Genomic DNA, 19,678 nt, shown 5'->3' with positions numbered 1-19,678 from the left:
GTGACTGCTAAAAGGGTGCAGAGTTTCTGTTGAGGGTGAGGAAAATATTCTAGATCAGGTGTAATGATAGTTGCACAACTCTGTGAATATACTAGCAACTTCTAAATCATAAACTTTAAAGGGTAAATCTCGTGGTATGTGAATTGTATCTCAATAAAATTGCTATTTAAATAAGGGGGGGCACCTGGATGGCTCAGTCAGTTAAGCGTCTGACTTTTGATTTCTGCTCAGTCATGATCTCAGAGTTGTGAGATGGAGCTCTGTGTTGGGCTCTGCGCTGAGCATGGAGCCTGCTTAACACTCTCTCCCTCTCCCTCTGTCCCTCCCACCTCCCTGCTCTCACACTCACTCTATAAATAAATAAATAAATAAATAAATAAATAAATAAATAATTAAATAAATAAATAGCAAAAATAAAAAAAGGTTTTTGGGTCCTGAGGTCAAACAGATGTGGATGTGTGCTATGGTTTGAATGTTTGAATCCCCCAACATATTCGTATGTTGAAATCCCAACTCCCAAAGATGATGATGTTTGGAGGTGAGACCTTTGGGAGGAGCTTAGGTCATGAAGGTGGAGCCATCGTGAGTGGGGTCAGTGCCTTATAAAAGGACCCCAGAGAGCTGCCTTGCCCCTTCCACTTTATGAGGACACAGCAAAGAGGGTGCTGGTTATGAACCAGGGAAAGGACCCTCACCAGAAGACATGACTATGCTGGTGCTTTAATCTTGGACTTTCAGCATCCAGAACTGTGAGAAATGAATTTCTGGTGTTTATGAGTTACCTGGTCTGGTGTTTGGTATAGCAGCCCAAACAGATGAAGTGTGAATCCTATCTCTTCTGTTCCTAGTTGTATGATCTCCTTGCCTCAATGTAGACATTATAAGGTCAATTGTGTGAGGCTGGTGATGTCTGAAGGTATCTGGCACACACCTTGGTGGCTAGACTCTAGAATTTTCCAACTCCAGGGATCACTTCTGTCCTAGAGGGCCACCTGCTCTAATCCCTGGAGACTCACCTCACCCTGAGAAAGCCTCTTACTTTAATCTTTCCCTTGGGAGGGCAGGGAAGCCTGCCCAGCCTTTACTCCCTTTCCCAAATTCATCCTTGAAGCTCTCACAGAGAGCAGAGAGCTGTGTTCTAGGGTCCCATGGAGGGTGTGCTGGCTCCTCTCCCAGGATGGCCCCCCTGGCCTGAGTGGGCCTTCCTCGACAAATTCTCTGTGGAGGGGAGTGTGTGTGTGTGTGTGTGTGTGTGTGTGTGTGTGTGTGTGTGACAGGGAGGGGTGTGGAATGCAGAGAAAAGAACAAAGGAGCCTAGTATACTTTGCATTACGTACAGACTCAGGATTGCAGGAAAGGCTGACTTGCATACCCACCCACGATGGAGAGGATGACAACCACGAAGTCGAAGATGTTCCAGCTGTTGGTGAAGTAATAGTGGCGCAGGGCAGTCATCTTGATGATACACTCGCCTGTGAAGATGGCTACGAAGAGCAGATTGATCTTGGCCAAGATGTTGACCTTCTCGGGGCTCTGGTCATCTGTCTCCACCATCATGGTCACCATGTTCAAGCAGATGAGAAACATGATGGTGACGTCGAAGGCCTGCTTGGTCACAATGTCGAACAGGAAGCCCTGGTACTTGTTCTGAAAGGAAGGGTAAAAGATGGGCTCAGGAGGGACGTCAGACAGGCCTGTTGCTGCCTCTCGGCCCAGACCATGCACTCTGCTACTCCACCCTCTGGTGAGACTGTGGGGTGAGAGGAGAAGACAGGAGGCTGAAACAGCCTGGCTCTCCTGCTTCCAGGCCCAGCCCTCAGGCTCCCACTTCCCTGAAGTCTCTGAACCTTCAGGAAGGGATTTCTCCTCCCTGAGCTTCCCTAGCACATCATCGTTCACTGTGCTTCTCCTTGTACCCACTGTCTGATGGCTCAAGGTCAAATTTAAAGTTCAATCCTAGTAATTGGATCAGCCCTCGGGTCAACAAATTTTCTCCACCCTTTATGGAATTGATTTTGTTTATTCTATTAACTATATTTATGTGTCTTTAATTGTTAGCTACCTCAGATTATCTGGGGAAAGAGAGAAAATTATAAATAAGTGAACACCCCCCGCCACTAACGCAAAACAAAGCATGGTGAAAGGGTAGGAATTAGATAAAATTGATGAACTGGATTAAAAACCTGGGACTGTCACTTCCTAGCTATGTCACCTAATTACTTTGAGTACTGACCCCCCCCCAACTTTTTTGGAGAATGGCTTGATCAGGCAAGAAAGTCAGCCTTGCAGGGGAGTGAGTGTCCCTCCTGATGCCAACTGCCAGGGGACTCCGGGCTGCATCTGTCTCACTCAGGGGTTGCCAAGAAGAGGCTGTGAATGAGGGTAAGCCTGCACAGGCTGCCCTGCTCTCGCTGGGAAAGGCTGCACTCTGGCAGGGGGGGAGGGCGCACTCAGAGGAGAGGGACTCCTGTGGGAGGGAGCATTCCTGGTTGGAACAGCCGGCCATGTCTTCCTCACTTACTCCAGGAGTCTGAGGTCTCTTTTTGTGGTCAGGTGCGTGACAGTGCTCCTCCTTCCCTGCACTGACCAAGGGCTCTGGGCTGGGCTCAATGATTTTTTTTGGAATTAAATTTTAGGAGCAGTTTTATGTTCTTTCATTCTTCTCCATTAAATACTATCAGATTAAAAATGCCAAAATGAAAATGCTCATATGAAAATATTGTATATCATATTTTAAAGAGTATCTATTTTTCACAGCCCTATTTTTAACCCTTCCTCATTCTCTTTGAATGGATCAAATGCATATTAAGTTTTCTTTGTGGACTTCTTGGTACTTTTTCTAGCCTTTTGGGTTCAAACCCCACTCCTGACATTGGCAAACTGTTTGTGGTACCATAAAGAAAGGATAAACAAGATGTCAAAACATGTGTTATTTTCCTTAATACATTCTTGGAGCAATTTTCCCAAACTTTGCAAATTTCTATTTTCTATAATGTAAAACTGCTTCCAGTGATATCATCCTATAAAAACCCTATTGATTAATGAATTTGAAAAGCACATATTTAAGAATTATTATTATTAAGGAAACAGACAATTCTGAGTGGGCAGTTTGGGCAAGCTCACTTAGGCTTTCATTGGAAAATTCAGTGGTCCTGGAGTGTGGCCTTCTCAGGCCCTTCCCAGGCCCCCCCAGCACATCCTTCCACTCTTGCTGAATCGGTAGCTGGCTTACCAGGGGCCTCGGGATGGGCTTCTGGGGCTTCTTGGAGCCCAGCTTCTTCATGGCATTGTAGTACTTCTTCTGCTCCTCTGTCATGAAGATGTCCTGGCCCCCTAAGTGCAGAGAGACAGACACCAGACTCATTTTAGGTTCTCAGGGGCTCTGGCATGGGGAGCATAGGGATCTTGCCTCCTTGATGAGGGTGCCTTGGCCAGCCTCCTCCTCACTTCCTCTCCTAGTGGAGAGAAGTATGTCCCTATCCTGCACCAGAGAGTCTTCCCCAAATCTGCTTTTGCAAGGTCCCTGTCTCCCTTCACCTTGAGGTCTCTCTGGCTTTGTGAGGTGCAAATTCAGTCCCCATCCCCTACCCAGCTCAGCCACGCTGGGGATTCCCTCTGCGTAGTTGGTTTGCCTGCCACTCAATCATGGCCCGACTGATGGAGCTCTGGAGAGACCCTGGGCCACCGTCTCGATTGTGGACCAGGTGAGTAGTCCCAACCCTCAGTCCAGCTCCTTTCAGGAGCCTCACGGGTTAGGTCGACTAGGGCAGGCATGGGGCCCCTCCTTCCACTCATACAGACTGGGCCTGTTACATCATGGACACTCCCCTCTCCCATCCACTCCAGTAGGACCGTCCCCAGCAGGAAGGCAAAATGGAGCCAGGGGCCCGAATGGCTCCTCAGTCCCCTGGTACCCAGCCCTGCCCTGCCGGCCCGCGGGAAGCAGGTGCTCTACGCATCTTTTTCTTCTGTTGGTTGAAGTTGTCGATGATGACACCGATGAAAAGATTCAGGGTGAAGAAAGATCCAAAGATGATGAAAATGACGAAGTAGATGTACATGTAGAGGTTGTATTCCCACTGGGGCTGCTCTTCGTACTGAGGGGGAGACCAGACATGGGGTCAGGCAAGTAGGAACGGTGCAGGGCTGGCTGGGCGAGAGCGTGTGTCGGAGGGAGGTCACCAGCACAGGGCTGTGTGTCTGAGTGTGCAGGTGCGTGCAGAGCGGGGCCAGAACGGGCGGGAACAGGGTTCAGGAGAGTGGCAGCTTGGGGCTGACATTGTGATTGGTGGGTACAAGGATAACGAAGAAACTTGATTTGCCTCTCTGTTGCTTCCACCCGGTCTGGTCTTTTCTGGGATAAGACTAAGATTCAAGTAAATTACAGTGAAGTTAATTTGAAAGATATTTGAGGATTTGGGGCTCCTTGGGATACCACGCAACTTTGCCCCAGGGCCAGGCCTGGGTCTACCAGGGAGGCTCCACTGTAGGCTGACACGGGACATCCGGCCTTTATGGGGTGAGCTTTTGCTCACGAGAGCTGATGCCCTCGTGGCCAAGTGTCCTGGAGCCTCAGATGCCTGACTTGGTGGGAGAGGTCAGTATGGTTACCTACCCCCCTGGAGTCCACAGCTGCATACATAATGTCCATCCAGCCTTTAAATGTTGCCTGGAAGGAAAAGACAGGAGTAAGAATCATTTAACTTGCATCTATTGAGCTACCAGGGGCTCCTATCCGCACAGAGGAGGCCAGGAAACAGCCTTCCCTGAGAAGGAGGCATCCTGTCCCGCCCCTTCGGCTGTGTCCACACGGCGGGGTGGTCAGGGAAAAGCCTTCTTGTTCAGGGCCGGAGGTGGAGGGGAGGCCAGCTGCACACACACCCTAAGGAGGCCATGGAGTGGGGTAAGAAGCTTCTCGATGTTGGCCAGGAGACAGAGGAGGACTGAAGGAGGTCTGCTTTCAGATCCACCTTCATTCCAGATTCTAAAACGATGCAGTCCTACAGCGGGTGTCAGGGACAGAGAGGTGGATCCCAGTACTGACCTGGTCCCCTTTGTCATGCAGCTCAGAGAAGCCCATGGCTTCTGCTCATGGCCTCTCAGGACGGCCCTGAAACATCCCAACTTCCCTTCGTCCTTAAGGGGTTCCTTTTGCCAGTGGTGTGTTGGTAAATGGCTAAAAAACGGTTTTCCAGAAGAAAACAAAGCCCCGATTGTTGTGTTTGCCAATTTCTCAGGGTAAACACTCCTCCCGTGGCCAATTTCAAGGTACCAACAAGGCTGTTACTGAACACAGACGGGAGGAGACACAGGAGTGGAGCATCACAGTATTTCCGCTGTACGGATATAGCACATACAAATAACCTCAAGAGCGTACATGATAATAGATGGTAATGGTGAATTTTGATTTTTAAAAAAATTTTTATCTTTTTTAAGTAATCTCTACACCCAACGTGGGGCTCGAACCACAATCCTGAGATCAATAATGGCATGCTCCTCTGACTGAGCTGGCCAGGCACCCCATGACTTTGTTTCAATACCACTTAGTGAATTATAAGTTTATAAAATCTGATTTTTAATCACGGCTTGCAAAATATCTGAAAAGGCAACAATCAGCTCCCATGAGCCCACACAAGCCTGCTCCAGCCCGCCACCCCAAGGCATTAGAGGAGGAGGCCGAATGCCACAGAGCTCTGGTGGGGCTGCCCGAGAGACGTGCTTGGTGGTGAGGCCGACTGTCCAGGGGGTCTCACTTGAGTCCTTGGCAAAAGCCAAACCTTCCCTGAGCCTTCTTTCAGGGTACAATTGTCCACACAAACTTTCATGTCTGAGAGCTCTTCTGACACAGGCAGGGCAGATGGGGAAACTGAGGCGGCTCCAGAGCAGACAAGCTACTTCAGCTCCCCATGCCAGGAAGCCCTGCCCGGTGCAGAGACGGCTGGGCATGCTTTGGAAACTGCTGGAGAGCACCCAAGGTGACGAGATGCTTGTGACTCCTTTTCCAGCCACTGTGTCGTTCTGTCGGAATGGCCTTTCCTTCCAAGTTCTGACATTTAGAGGGAAGTCCCAGGGACAGAAGGCTCTCTGGGTTTGGCTCTAATCTTGTTCCCTAGGAGGTATTTCAGGGGAGTCTTTGGAGAAAGCTGCCCCTGTGATTGAAGGGAGGGCTGAAGGAGAGTAGATGTGCACTAAGTTTTCAGATGAGAGCCCACTGAGTGTTCCCCTGCTTTGGGGACTAGAGACAGGTCTCTGGGCTTAAGCCTGGGGTTGCAAGTGAAAACAAGTTGTGGTTCTCTGTGTTACGACTCTGTCTGCATGTCTGCTGTCAAGGCTACTTGTAGGTTAATTTTATGCCATGTATCATGCTCACTGAAGCCTCCATCCTCACAAATCAATGGAATCTTTGGAAGGACTGGGTAAGGTCATGTGTGTTTCAACATCCCACATCTCGCATTTTGGAAACAACACAGAAAGTGCTACTACTTTTTATAACAGAAGGCTGGGGCCACAGTGTGGCTAATAGTTCAGTTTCTGTGTGTCTCTGGTCTTTGATTTTTAACCTGTGTCATCACACCGCCAAACTCAGGGTGAGGCTGTCAACCTGACCACTGGCCGGGGAGCTGGGTTTGCCTCAGTGCTGAACCCCCATGCCATACATCTTGGCGATGTGGCATCTGTTCTAGAATGGAAAATCCAGGGACTTCCCAAGGAGCCAAGAAGTCTCTAGAGAATCCTTAGCCTTTAGGCAGTGTGACCCTACTGTGAGGACCCAGGGTGGCCCAACTGTCCCCCCTCCCACCCATACTGTGGGTGAAGTTGCCTGTTGCTGGAGAGCCAGTGGGAGAAAGGAGGTCCCTCCTCTCCAGGACTTACCACCTGCAGAAGGGCCAGGTACCCGGCCCCCACGTTGTCAAAGTTGACTTTCACCTTGGTCCAGTACAATTCGCCAGTCACGTTGAAAGACTCACAGTCGCTTTTGTTGTTCACTATGGTGTAGTTCAAAGGCAGGTCTCCCTCAGTCTGGTTGATGCACCGCCCAAACTTCCCCGCAAATAGGTTCACACCCATGATGCTGAAGATGAGCCAGAAGATGAGGCAGACGAGGAGGACATTCATGATGGACGGGATGGCACCCACCAGGGCATTCACCACAACCTCAAGTGGACAGAGAAGAGGCTCCGTTCCTTGGGGTGCCCAGAGCATATGCCCTTTTCAAGACCAGCCTACCCCACTCCCTGCCTACCCTCACCGAACTCTTTGCCTGCAGGTCCCTGCTCAGGAGGGGGTGTGAACACTTTCTGTCCCTGAGGAAGGGCCACTCCCGGCTGGAAGCCCTGATGGGGAGTAAAAGGAGAAATGATGGGGAATCGGTGGGGGGAGGGGAGAGAACACACACACACTTTTTTTGTTGTTTTGCACGCTAATGTCTGCTGCAACTCAGGAACATCTGCCTTTCCCTTCCGGTCCTTCCTTGAATTCATGACCTTCAAACTTAATTTCCAACAGGGTATCTCCAGCTAAGGATGCCAGCAATATGATGGGAAAGGGCCTCTGGAGACACATTCTCTGAGCTAAGTTTCTGGTTTATTTTGGGGTTGCTGCTACTAGGAAGGATGGGTGTTCTCCCTAAAGGGTGCCCAGGGGACCTCCACGCAGCTTGTCTGGTGGGTGGTCTGGTAGCCCTCCAATGGTGAGAGCTGAGCTGGGAGGGCAGGGGGTGCGGTGTGGGTGCTCCCTGTGCCCTCCCCGGGAGTGGCTCTCGGACCCCGTGGAGCCCTGGCAGTGTTCTCATCATCGAAACTCATAGCACCCCGGAGAGGCTTCCTTGGCAAACGCATATGGCACATTCTACTCCCCTGAGGGCCAAGTGTCCAGCCATCCAGGAGTCAGGAAGGTGTTTGCCACACAGACTGCAAGTGAGGCTGGTGTGGGGTCGTGTGGTGCTGGGAAGGGTGATGCTGACACATGCAGGGCAGGAGGGGTCCCTAGTCCCCAGCAGGCATGATGGACAGGGTGGGAAACCCAACACCCAGGTTTGTCCTTGGCTGGCCCCGTGGCTGACAGCCCCAACAGAGGCCTTCCTGGCCACTCGCATCTCCCCCACGTCCCTCTGGAATCAGATGCCCTTAATCCCAAGAGACATTTAACTTAGGTAGGATGATTCACTTGTGAATGCTTTCCCACCAGGAATAAGCGACTTGTTTCTCTCTTGGGGGTGTGGGCAAAGTTGGAAACCATCAACAAAATGGGGACCGTGGGATGGTGCCTGCTGGGTCAACGAGAGACATAGGCGTGGCTGCTAAAACCACAGCAAAACTGTGCATGTTTTGCAAAAAAGCACAAAGCACACATGCACACGTGCACGTATGTGTTTGTTGTCTTGCTATATATTATGGGGTAATGTTTTTCTTGATAGGGCTTTGACTTATTTAATTTTTTAAAATCATTTTATTTATTTATTTTACAGAGAGGGAGCGTGCGCACACCAGCGCACACAAGCAGGGCCAGCAGCAGAGGCAGAGGGAGAAGCAGGCTCCCCGCTCAGCAAGGAGGCCAATACTGGGACTCGATCGCAAGACCCGGGATCATGACCTGAGCTGAAGGCAGACACTTAACCGACTGAGCCACCCAGGCGCCTTGGTGGGGCTTTTACAGTTGCCTTGTACGCACATATTCTTTGGTAAAATTTGATGGCTTGAAAAATGTATAGGGCTCTGCACTTACAAATCAGAGCAAGAGAGTTTGCTAAGCAGATGCCAACTGCTGCGTGATGTGAGTATACAGCGGCTCCCTCCTTGCTCCCTTCACCTTCACAGGCACAGCCCCACTGCCCTTCGCAGACCGAGGAAGACAGCCTGTGTCTGCCAGGAGGAGGGCACGCAGGTGGGCACAAGGAGGCCGAGCGCACGCACAGATGGCCCCCACCCCGAGCAGAAGCAGAGGGGCTCCCCGGCCCATGGGGCAGGAGGTGACAGGCCTAGGGGGAGGGCTCTCACAGCTCTCCACCCTCTGGGTGCCTGCGAGCCCAGCGGCACCTCTCCTGGAGATTTTGCACCTTGCTCCTACCAGGCTGGGGGGCCACAGTCCCAGCTCTAGGCTGGGCCGCTCAGTCAGCAAGTGGACCCGGGGTTGTCTCAGTGAAGCCACCCCCTACTGCCCTGGCAGGAAGGCAGTCACTTCCCTTACCCTCATGCCCTCAAATCGTGACAGGGCTCGCAGGGGTCGGAGGGCACGCAACGTCCGCAGTGACTTGATGGGGCCCATCTCGGCAAAGCCCAGGGTGTTGGCTACCAGGCTGATTAGGGAGACCTGTGGGAGGTAAGGTGGGAGTGAGCACCATAGGGACAGCTCTAGAGACAGGAGGAAGGGCTCCTGGCCCACCTAAAGCAGGGCTGGTGTGAGAGAGCCAGACGTCACGACATCAGACATCTCAAAGAGGGGAGGCACGGGCAGAGTCTGTGGCCCAGCAACCAGGTCTGGCCAGTCTGCCCACCTAGTTCCCAGCAGTTCACCCTAGTGGCCTGTGCTTTCAAAGCTTGTACACCTGCCCTGCCCAGAGCCCTTCATCTCAGCTGATGGTGGCTCCATCCTTCCAGCTGCTCAGGCCACAAGCCTTGGCGTCACCCATGCCTCCTCTCCGTCTCTCACACCCTACATCCAGCCCGGCAGGATTTCCTGTTGGCTCTGCCTTCAAAATACATCAGAAGTCCAAATATTTCTCACCACTGCCACTGCCACCACCCTGGCCAGGCCACCGTCCTCTCTCCCCTGGACGGCCGCCACGGCCTCCTGACTCTTCTGCTGGCCTCCACGTGTGCCCCACCCCTGAACCCCTGTGCTCCTCCAGTAACAGGAGTCACTCCGTGTCACTCTTTGGCTCAGAGTGTCGCAACGCCTTCCCACTTCATTCTAAATAAAAGCCCATGGTTTTCCAAGGCAGTGTCCCCTCTTGCCCCTTGCAGCCTGGCCTCATCTCCTGCACTTTCCTTCCCCACTCCCTCTGCTCCAGCCACTCCGGCCTCCTTGCAGCTCCTCAAGTATGCCAGGCACGTTCCCACCACAGGACCTTTGCACTGCTGTTCCAACCCCTGCGTGGAAGGTTCTGCGGATGTCTGCCTGGCTAACCTCAACTTCCTTCACATTTGCTCCAATGTCATCTCAGTGAGCCCACCCAGGTCTGCCTATTTAAAGTTGTAATCTGTGCCTTCCCCCCTGCTGGGGTCCTGACCCTCCTAATCCCCTTTCGCTCTCCCTATCTTATTTCTCCCTGGTACACAACACCTTCTAACAGAGTATACAGTTGGCTTATTGAGTACGTTTATTGTGTGCAGTTGCCTTCCTCCATGCACGCAGAGGTTTTAGTCTATTCTGTTCCCTGAGATCCCAGCACCTACAATAGTACATACTCAATAGTATTTATTGAAAAAAGATGCAGGAATTGATCCTGGAAATATCCTTCTCCAGACTCTGAGGCCTGAAGACCAACTTTCCCATGAAGTGAGGGGGTGGGCTGGGGGGCAGCATGGCCAACATCAGGAAAGCTGGATTCCAGCTTCCACTGCCTTCTCCTCGACCTCGGGCAAGGCCCCTCTCTGCTGTGAGCCTCAGTTTCTTTCTCCACAGACAAATTCTCCAGTTCTGGGACTGGATGAGAAGCACTAATGGTCCCCTTTGCCTGGCCTCAGCTCTCAGTTCCTCCAGGTGGCAGGGTGGTGGGCTTCCCCAGGAGTCTTTGCAAACCCCCTCCTGCCTTCCCTGAGGAGAGTCACTCAGCAGGCTCAACTTCCCAGGAAGCTGCAGGAATAGCTGGGTGAGGGGCCTCAGGGCAGAGCTGCCAGGATCCCAGGCCCTCCCACAGCCCCAGGGCAGAAGGCCTCCTGGGTCCTCTCCTTCCTCTCAGGGAGGCTCTGAGGACTCCAGGCTGTAATGGCAGCTAGAGCTCCCTCCCTCTCTCTCTGCCACCCTAGCACCCCTCACCCCAACATTAGCAGACTCTCAGTCACTGGGGGTGATAGAAAGAGGCCTGAACCAGAGGCCCAAGGACCTGGATCTGTGTCCCCACACATGCTCTAGCCCAAAGAGCCTTTCCTGCCATGGCCACCCAGGGACTGACCTCCCACCCGGGCTGAGCCCACCACCCCCCGCCTCTGAGTGGGATGTGGGGATGAACAGAGGCCCGAGGCTCTTGTGCAACCACAGAAAGGACAGCCCTTGCTGGTGAGTAGAGCCTGAGGCCAAGCCCGGAAGCCACGGGTGCCATCTGGAAAGCCCTTCCCGGTCTGCAGACGCTGACCCATGTTCTCTTCTGCAGGACCCTCCACAACTAGACGGTGAGCCCTCACCTGAGCCCTTCATCGCTGCCTGCTTCCTCTGCCTCAGGGAGTGCAGATCCAAGGCTGCTCCATACTCTGGTCTCACCCCCCCCCCCCCGCCCCAGTTATTCTCCCACTCAACTGTGCTCAGGAACCCCGTGGGACTCTGTGCTCACCCTGCTTGGCACCCAGCAGTGTCCTGGGGCCTGGGTGGCTGTGGGCCAGAGGCCTCCCACTCTATCTGCCAACTGGGTGCTCAGAGGACATGCCACCTCCTGTCCTAGACCCTCCCTGGACAGGCAGGGAAGCCCAATTGTCTAGGCAGCAACCCAGAGCCCCTTAGTCAGTGTCCACGGCTTTCTGCCTTCTCACAGCTGACTGCACCCCTCTCCCATCCTCCCCAGGTAGTACCTTCTCCCTGAGCCCGGAGGATCCCCCGTGCCTGCCCAGAATCCTTTCACCAACCCTGCCCCTCTGGCCTTTGCTCTCCCTCTCCCTGTACAGCCAGCCTCCTACCATGTGTGGACCCAGAGGCTCTTAACCGGCCGCCTGTCTAGTGGGCCTGACAGACACGTCACGACCAGTGTGGTGAGTGCGTGATGCAGGCTAGTCCACTCCCTGACTTCTGGCCATCCCGTCGGGTGGTGTGAGTGGGGGCACGAGCCTGGACTGCTCCTCAGTCTGCCCTGTAGTGAGCCTAGTCTCCCCAGAAGTCTCCTCTGTCTCCCAAAATTGGGGTTCTGATGGCCAGACCCAAGCTCCTATTCCCTCCCAGACTGGGAACCTTACGGGCAGGGCCTGGGGCTCTCCCGTGACCCGAGACTGCGGCCTCCTTCCCCTCTGCCTGCCCTGCGGCCCAGCTGAGTGCCGTCCCCTCAGCCTGCTGACTCCCACCCGCCCTGTCGTTCTGTCCTTCCGTCCCTCTGCTTCGGCTCCTTCCTGCCCTGGCAACGGATCTCCCCGCCCCTCCTCCCTTCTGGGCCACACTCACATCCACGATGAGGAAGTCCAGCCAGCACCAGGCGTTGGTGAAGTACTTCTTAAAGCCGTAGGCCACCCACTTGAGCAGCATCTCCAGCACAAAGACATAGGTGAACATCTTGTCGGCATACTCGAGCAGAACCTTGATGGTCTTCCGCTCCTCCAGGTAGATGTCCTCGAAGGCCTACGGATCAGGCCGGACAAGGGGGACACGACGTCCCGACCATGGCCCATCCACCCCTCGCAAGACTTCATCTCTGACAGGAGGCGCTGCCCAGGAGGGCGGGCGCAGAGGTGAGGCCTGTGGTGGAGGGGCCCCTCTGAGGTCACCCTGCACTAGAACAGCACGCTCTCCTGGCTCATGAAATGATCTCACGCAGTACGTGGACAACGAACACAGTGTGCAGAGAGAACGCTTCACCCCGAAGAGTGAGGCTCCGTTTCGAGCTAGTGAATCTTTAAGAGCTTTCTAAAACTTGCTGGTCCGCCGTGTTAACACGGGGAGTGCGCGCAGACGCAGCCAGGGCCTTCTGCCGGAAGCCCCGCCAGCCCTCTTTTTGTTGTTCTCACTCCACTGTGCTTTTACTCTATTTGCCTGATGCATTACCTACTTTTCATAAGAAACAAAACTGGTGTCCAATGATAGCAATCACTAAAAGTCCCCCTTTACAATGTGTTTCTGGAAACACACAAAAACCAGGGAGCGTCGATCTAAAGCAAAACCTCCAGTAAACGCTAGTGAAGGCAGTTGGTCAGTAAGAAGTTTGAAAACGCAAAGCTCCTGCAACCCTCAGAATCCAGGAGGCAAGAGGTTCTAAGATGCTGGAAGGGGTCTTCCTCCACCTCTTCGTTTCTGCCTCAAGCTGAATTCCTGAGCCAACGGAGGAACTCTGCCTGGTCCCAGGTGCCCTCTTGCACCTCCTGTCCTGATCTGTACCTGGGCCTCTCAAGCCGCCTCTCCCCGCCCACAGTGTGCTTGGAGGCTCCCCGGCTAGGCAACTGAACACGTCACCGGGGGCCTGGGGGAGTCGCCTCTGCCTGTCACCATGGGCCTCCCTGGCAGCCTGTGGGGCCCGCGCAAGCCACAGGGGCCCGGGTGGCCAGTGCCGTCAGCCCCGATGTGCACTGTCCAGGCATACGTGTGGCTAATCCAGTCAGTGTAGACAGCACGGCAGGATAATTCAGGTCCTAAAATGGACTCTGGGAGTTGTTCAAGACAAAAAGTAGGGTTTCTTTTCCTGATATAAAAATGTATGCTTCCCACAAAAAATTAAATATTGCAGAAATTATAAAAAAGAACAGAATGCACCTTCGATTTCATGACATTGTAACCACTGCTAACATGTAGGTGAAGATTCTTTTTGACACTATGTGTGTGTGTGTGTGAGTACACGATTTCCTAAGACTGCATATTTTGCTTTTAAATTTCTTTTCCACTAAGCAATCTTTTGAGTGTTTATCTCTTTTATAATGTGAACACATGCAGTATCTAGCAGTCTTTTAAAAGGCTGCACAATATTTTATTATTTGCATATACTCTTGTGTATTTAGCCAAAATTAATGAAAGCCTATTAATGAACATTGCAGTTGTTTCCAATTTATCACTAGTAGAAACAACACCGCAGTGCACAATGTGTCTGATTATCTGTTCAGGATGAATTTCTAGAATCGGGGTGCCAGGTCAAAGGTGTACTTTGGTACGTACTGGGAACAAGATTTCCGGCAGGGGACACCAACAGACAGTCCCTCCACAGTGCACGAAGTTGGCTTTTTCCTCACCACTCCCCTGACTGTGGTGGGGTCTCTCCTTTGTCACTTTTCCCAGCCAAAGGAGTGAAAGTTGTATTTTGTTACATTTTATTTTATTACTAGTAATGCTGACATAATTTCCTTCGATATTTGCAGTGTTCCTCTTGAGAACTGCCTGTGTATCTTCTTTGTCTTTTTTTTTTTTACTCGATTACCTGGTTTATTCAGAGACGTTAACTCTTCATTTTATACACTTCATCCTAGTTGTGCGCCTTTAAATCTTGTTTACTTTTTCCATCGACTGATGACTGGATAAAGAGGATGTGGTAAGCATGCAATGGAGTATTACTCAGCCATCAAAAATGAAATCTTGCCATTTGCAAGGACGTGGGTGGAGCTAGAGTGTATTACGGTAAGTGAAATAAGTTGGTCAGAGAAAGACAAATACTGTATGATTTTACTCATTTGTGGAATTTAAGAAACAAAACAGATGAACATAGGGGAAAAGAAGAGAGGCAAACCAGGAAACAGACTCTTAACTATAGAGAACTAACTGAGGGTTGATGGAGGGAGGTGGGGAGGGGATGGGCTAAACGGGTGATGGGTATGAAGGAGGGCACTTGGGACGAGCACTGGATGTTGTATGTAAGTGATAAATCACTAAACTCTACTCCTGAAATATTACACTATATGTTAACTAACGGGAATTTAAATAAAAACTTGAAAAAGAAAACAAAATAAATAAATTCAACCTATAAAAAATCTTGTTTTACTTTTGTTTACCATACTGAAGTTCCACTCTTTATTTTCACTTATTATTATATCATTTAATATAATTATATCACTTATTATCATTTTCACCTAGTAAAACATTCAGTGTCATGTTAAGAAAGCCGTTACCTAGTCTAAGGCTGGGGGAAAAATGACGCTTCTCTTCTTCTTTTTTTCTTTTGAACTTTCTGGATTCATTATTTTATATTACAATTTTAAAAATCCAATATATTTTGTTAAAGAGCAAATATCCATTTTAATATTTTTTTCCAGAGTAGCTTGTCACCATTACAATACTTTATTAAAGAATCCACTTCAAATCCATAGATTAGAAGTCAACTTTATCATCTAAACTATATTTCTATATTTGCTTAAGTCTATTGGACCTCTCTGTGTACTTTTACTGCTCTCTATTCCTGAATTAGTATCAGATGAATTTTCCTGGCCATTTTTAGTAATTTTCAAAATAAAATTTAGCAATGTTTTGTCAAATTCCCTTTAAAAATGTTGCAGATTTATTGCTATTGCACTGAATTTATTAACTGCATTGGATCTAATATGGAGTCTTCCTACCTGAGACCAGAGTATATTTTTAGTATATTTATTTGTCTGTCTTCTTTTACAGTGTTTAGCAAAGTTTTAGAGTTTTCTTCATGTACCTCTTACACATCTCATGTCATATTTATTCCCAGTTATTTTGTGCTTACAATGTCTGGCAAATAAGGACTATTCTAGAAATGTTACTTATGACTAAATGGCTTCTGTTAGTATAAAACAACCACAGGAACAATTCTGTGGGTATTTATTTTATAACTGGCCACATAATATTTTTAATAGGTTTTAAAATTTTTCTAGCAATCATTATCTATAAGTAATGCTACAGTTCTATTTATTTCTACTATTTTAACTGATTTTATACTTGACTGTATTAACTTCTTTTCTTTTCCAATTTTTATTTTATATGTTTACTTTTCTTGATTAATTGCATTGGCTAGTATTTCAAGATTATTATTCAATAATGGAACAACAGCTAAAAAGTAGTTAAATCATCCTTTTCTTACTCCTTTCATGAAAATATTTCTAGTGCTTTACTGCTAATGATGATACTAGAAGTTAATTTGAGAATAAATTTTTCACTAAATTAAGGAAATATATTTTATATCTATTCTTATCAGAGTTTTAAAAATCAGGCATTCATTGAGGTAACTGTTATGTTTTTTCATCTCTGTCCTATTCATATACATAGATTTCCTAGTATGGCACCATTCTGCCATTTTAGAATAATATGCCTGAATATGACTTATTTAGTTTTTAAAACATGTTGCTGGTTCTTATTTGCATGCATTTCAGGATTTTTGCAACACTTCATAAGTATGGAGTATGAAAACTAATCTTGGTTTTCCTGTTGGTATACTTGAGGTTTTAAAAATCAGCATTATTTAGCTTGCATAAAAAGGATGTGTAGACTTTCCATCTTTCTTCATACACTAGAACATTTTAAACAGGATTAGAATTATTTTCTTTCTTGGGAATGCAAAAGAACCCATCCTTGGAGATGTGAGAGATCAGATTAGCTACTGGTTTGTCTATTTTATTGTTTCAATTTTTCAAAAATCAGCTTTGGAATTTCATTGAAGTTTTATTATTTTTAATTCATTAATCTTTTTTTTAATTTTGTTAATTATTTTCTTGTTGTCCTTAAGAATATTGTGTTGCTACATTTGTAATTTCTTGAGTTAGATAATAACTAATTAATTTACATTATTTCTATTTAATAATAAAAGTGTTTAAGTCGATGAATTTTCCTTTTTTTTTTTTTTTTTTTTTTTTTTAAGTAGGCTCCATGTCCAGTTTGGAACCCAACATGGGACTTGACTTCCCAACCCTGAGATCAAGACTTGAGCTGAGATCAAGAGTGGGATGCTTAACTGACTAAGCCACCTAGACGCCCCTGTCTGTTTTCCTCTTATTACAGCTTTGGCTGCATCCTATAAGCAGTATTCTCAATATTATTATTTTCTAGTTTTTTTTTTATCCCCCCAGCCAGTTTTTTTTTCTCTACCTCTAATTTTCTTTTGTTTTTCTAGATCTCAAGTGGACAGAATTGGTTGAATCATAATCTTTAACTTACAACACGTTGTCATCTTTGGTCCTCGAGTAGCCTTTGTATTTTATTTATTTGCTTACTTATTAATATAATGAGCACCCATGAACCTACCACCAAACTATTTTCTGTTTGTTCCAGTTTAAGAATGACTTTCACACTTGCAAAGACATTTTTTGTTGTTGGTTTTTAATCTTTCTATTTTTGCTATATCTAGCAGTTTCTTTATCTGTAAAATAGGCTTAATAACAGTATTTATCTCTTAGGGTTATTGTGAGAATCAAATGAATTAATCTTTGTAAAATGCTTACAACAGGGTGCTGTTTAAATGTTATTGTTTTCTAGTCTAGAAATTATTAATTATTATTAATAGGCTAGATCAAATTTGTTAACTATATATATATTTTAGGTCTCTCATAGTCTTGTTCTTTCTATGTGCTTTGTCAGGAACTAATAGAAGTGTGGTAAAATCTCCCTGTAGTATTGCATCATTGCCGTTTTTTTCTTGTTTTTTTTTTCCCTGATAGTTTTCATTTAATATAAGTGCTATGCAATCCTAAGCAAAAATATATTCATAATAGTTTTATTTTAAAATTTATTTATTTGAGAGAGAGAGTGTGAGCACAGAGGGAAAGTGAGAGGGAGAAGTAGACTCGCTGCTGAGCAGAGAGCCAGATGTGGGGCTTGATTGCAGGACCCTGGGATCATGACCTGAGCTGAAGGCAGACATTGAATCCACTGAGCTACCCAGGCGCTCCAAAAGCTTTATTTTTATTATAGCTTGGACCCACTTTGTTTTCTCACATTTCTTACACTGAATTCAACCTTGTTTAATATTAACAAACAAAAACACTCTTTTTTGTTGCAATTACATTTGCCTGATATATCTTATTATTTTACTTTTAATGTTTCTGAGTGACTGTTTTGGTTTGTCATTTGAGGGCATAGGTGAGGTGTTTTTTGTTTTGTTTTTGTTTTTTTTTTAAGATTTTATTTATTTATGTGACAAAGAGACAGCCAGTGAGAGAGGGAACACAAGCAGGGGGAGTGGGAGAGGAAGAAGCAGGCTCCCAGCGGAGCAGCCTGATGTGGGACTTGATCCCGGAACGCCGGGATCACGCCCTGAGCCGAAGGCAGACACTTTAACGACTGCGCTACCCAGGCGCCCCTGTTTTGTTGTTTTGTTTTGTTTAATCCATTCAGAGTCCTTTCCTTTTAAAAGATGAATTTTATCCAGTTACCATTATTATTAAAACATGTTTGCTTTTGCTTCTGCCACATTATTTTCTGTTTCCTGGTTTAATGTTTCCTTGTTCCTTCCTTTTCCTCCTATCTTCTGCTGTTAGAGTTCTGTTTTCTTTAAAAGAAAATTCTCTTCAACAATTTGGAAGGGATCTATAGTTTGCTTTCTGTTAAACAAGTTTATAACTTTAAATAACACACTCAGACTTCTTTTTCTCAATATATCATCGACGTGGTTTTTTTTTGTAAGCCGTGCTTGGCTGTCTACCCTGATTAGAGTCACCATTTGCTTGCCAAAACTCCTCCTCACTTATGCCAGGCGGAGTTTTTCCTCCACAGCCCAGACTACATGGCTCTGGCTGCCCTTGTTTGTGGCTGTTTAAAAACAAAACTCGTTAACATATTGTCAAATCATCCTTCTCTGAAGCCTACAGAGATCTGGCTCTAGCTGCCAGTGGTAAAACAGCATGCGGCCTGTAAGTCATGGCTCCAGGCCCACTCTGGAACAGGCGAGGGCAGTATGGAATGGGATGGGAGGCCCAGAGATTTAGGGGTGACAGCCAGAGTGCCTCCCTATGGCCTGACCCCAGGAGGCAGCACGGAGTGGAGGCACATAGCCTTGGGTCAAAGTGCCCTTCTCATTTGCTCTGGAGTTCAAAGCATTCCCTGCTAGTTGCTCAAACATGACATTCTCACCTCCCCAAAGATATCAAGGGCTTGCTCCCCCAGGTCAGGAAAATAATTATCTCCTCTGCCTTCTTGACCGCCTATCTCCCTGTTCACCAGCATCTTCTAGAACCCTCTCCAGGGCTGTCCCATCTCCTCCTAAAAGGACTCCGAGAGATCAGAAGACGGTGCTTGGGAGCCACATGGGACATTCCTGGAGGGCCTCCCTGCTCCTCCTGGTCTCAGCAAACCTCCTTGTCCTCCACAGCCCAGCTTCACCTGCTGTCTCCAGGGAGTCTTCCTGATTGCTCCAGTTCCCCTGACCTCCCAGTCACTTACTCCACTCTTACTCAATGTTCTCTCTTGAGCTGATTTCTGACTATCTCAAACCTACTGAATCTGGTTTCCCCAACTAGACGCTGAGCCACTGAGGCCAGGGCTGGGGTGTCCTCCTCCTGTTTCTCCCCATGGCTCACAGGACTAGATACAAGGAGAGCTTAGAAGACACCTGTTGAACAAATGGAAGGTCAAGACAAAGGACTCTGGAATCTGACTGCCCGGGTTCAAATGCCACATCTCTTGCTTTTGAGTGGTGGGACCTTAGGCAGGTTACATAATGTTTCTACAAAGGGTTGTTGTTGGGGTCGAATGTGACAATGTGTGAACTACATAGCACGGCCTCTAGCCTGGGAACACCCGGAATAAGTGGAGCTACCAGCGGAATCGCAGGCAGCATTGTTAACTGACGTGGCCTAACGGAGAGGTTGCAGGTGAGCGTGCCACCAGAGCTGGTGACCTGTGACCTATGCCGCGTCTACACTGTGCAATGGGGCAAATCATTCCCCTTTGCTGG

At 48.2% G+C, this 19,678-nt stretch overlaps 1 protein-coding gene across 1 annotated transcript in view; it reads right to left on the bottom strand.

Moving 5' to 3' along the window:
• Nucleotides 1-19,678, bottom strand: part of SCN5A (sodium voltage-gated channel alpha subunit 5) — a 92,760-nt gene that overhangs the window by 4,282 nt on the left and 68,800 nt on the right. The window contains exons 21-27 of the mRNA XM_057316022.1: nt 12,304-12,477; nt 9,187-9,309; nt 6,874-7,155; nt 4,616-4,669; nt 3,960-4,097; nt 3,233-3,337; nt 1,377-1,647 (exon numbers count right to left, since the gene is read on the bottom strand). Coding sequence (XP_057172005.1) covers nt 1,377-1,647; nt 3,233-3,337; nt 3,960-4,097; nt 4,616-4,669; nt 6,874-7,155; nt 9,187-9,309; nt 12,304-12,477 — 1,147 coding nt within the window. The remainder of the gene's footprint in view (nt 1-1,376; nt 1,648-3,232; nt 3,338-3,959; nt 4,098-4,615; nt 4,670-6,873; nt 7,156-9,186; nt 9,310-12,303; nt 12,478-19,678) is intronic.

Source organism: Ursus arctos, unplaced genomic scaffold, assembly GCF_023065955.2.
Source record: "Ursus arctos isolate Adak ecotype North America unplaced genomic scaffold, UrsArc2.0 scaffold_20, whole genome shotgun sequence".
NCBI classification, from domain to species: domain Eukaryota; kingdom Metazoa; phylum Chordata; class Mammalia; order Carnivora; family Ursidae; genus Ursus; species Ursus arctos.
Note: the sequence above shows the minus strand (reverse complement) of the source record. Positions and strands in the feature narration are given on the sequence as shown.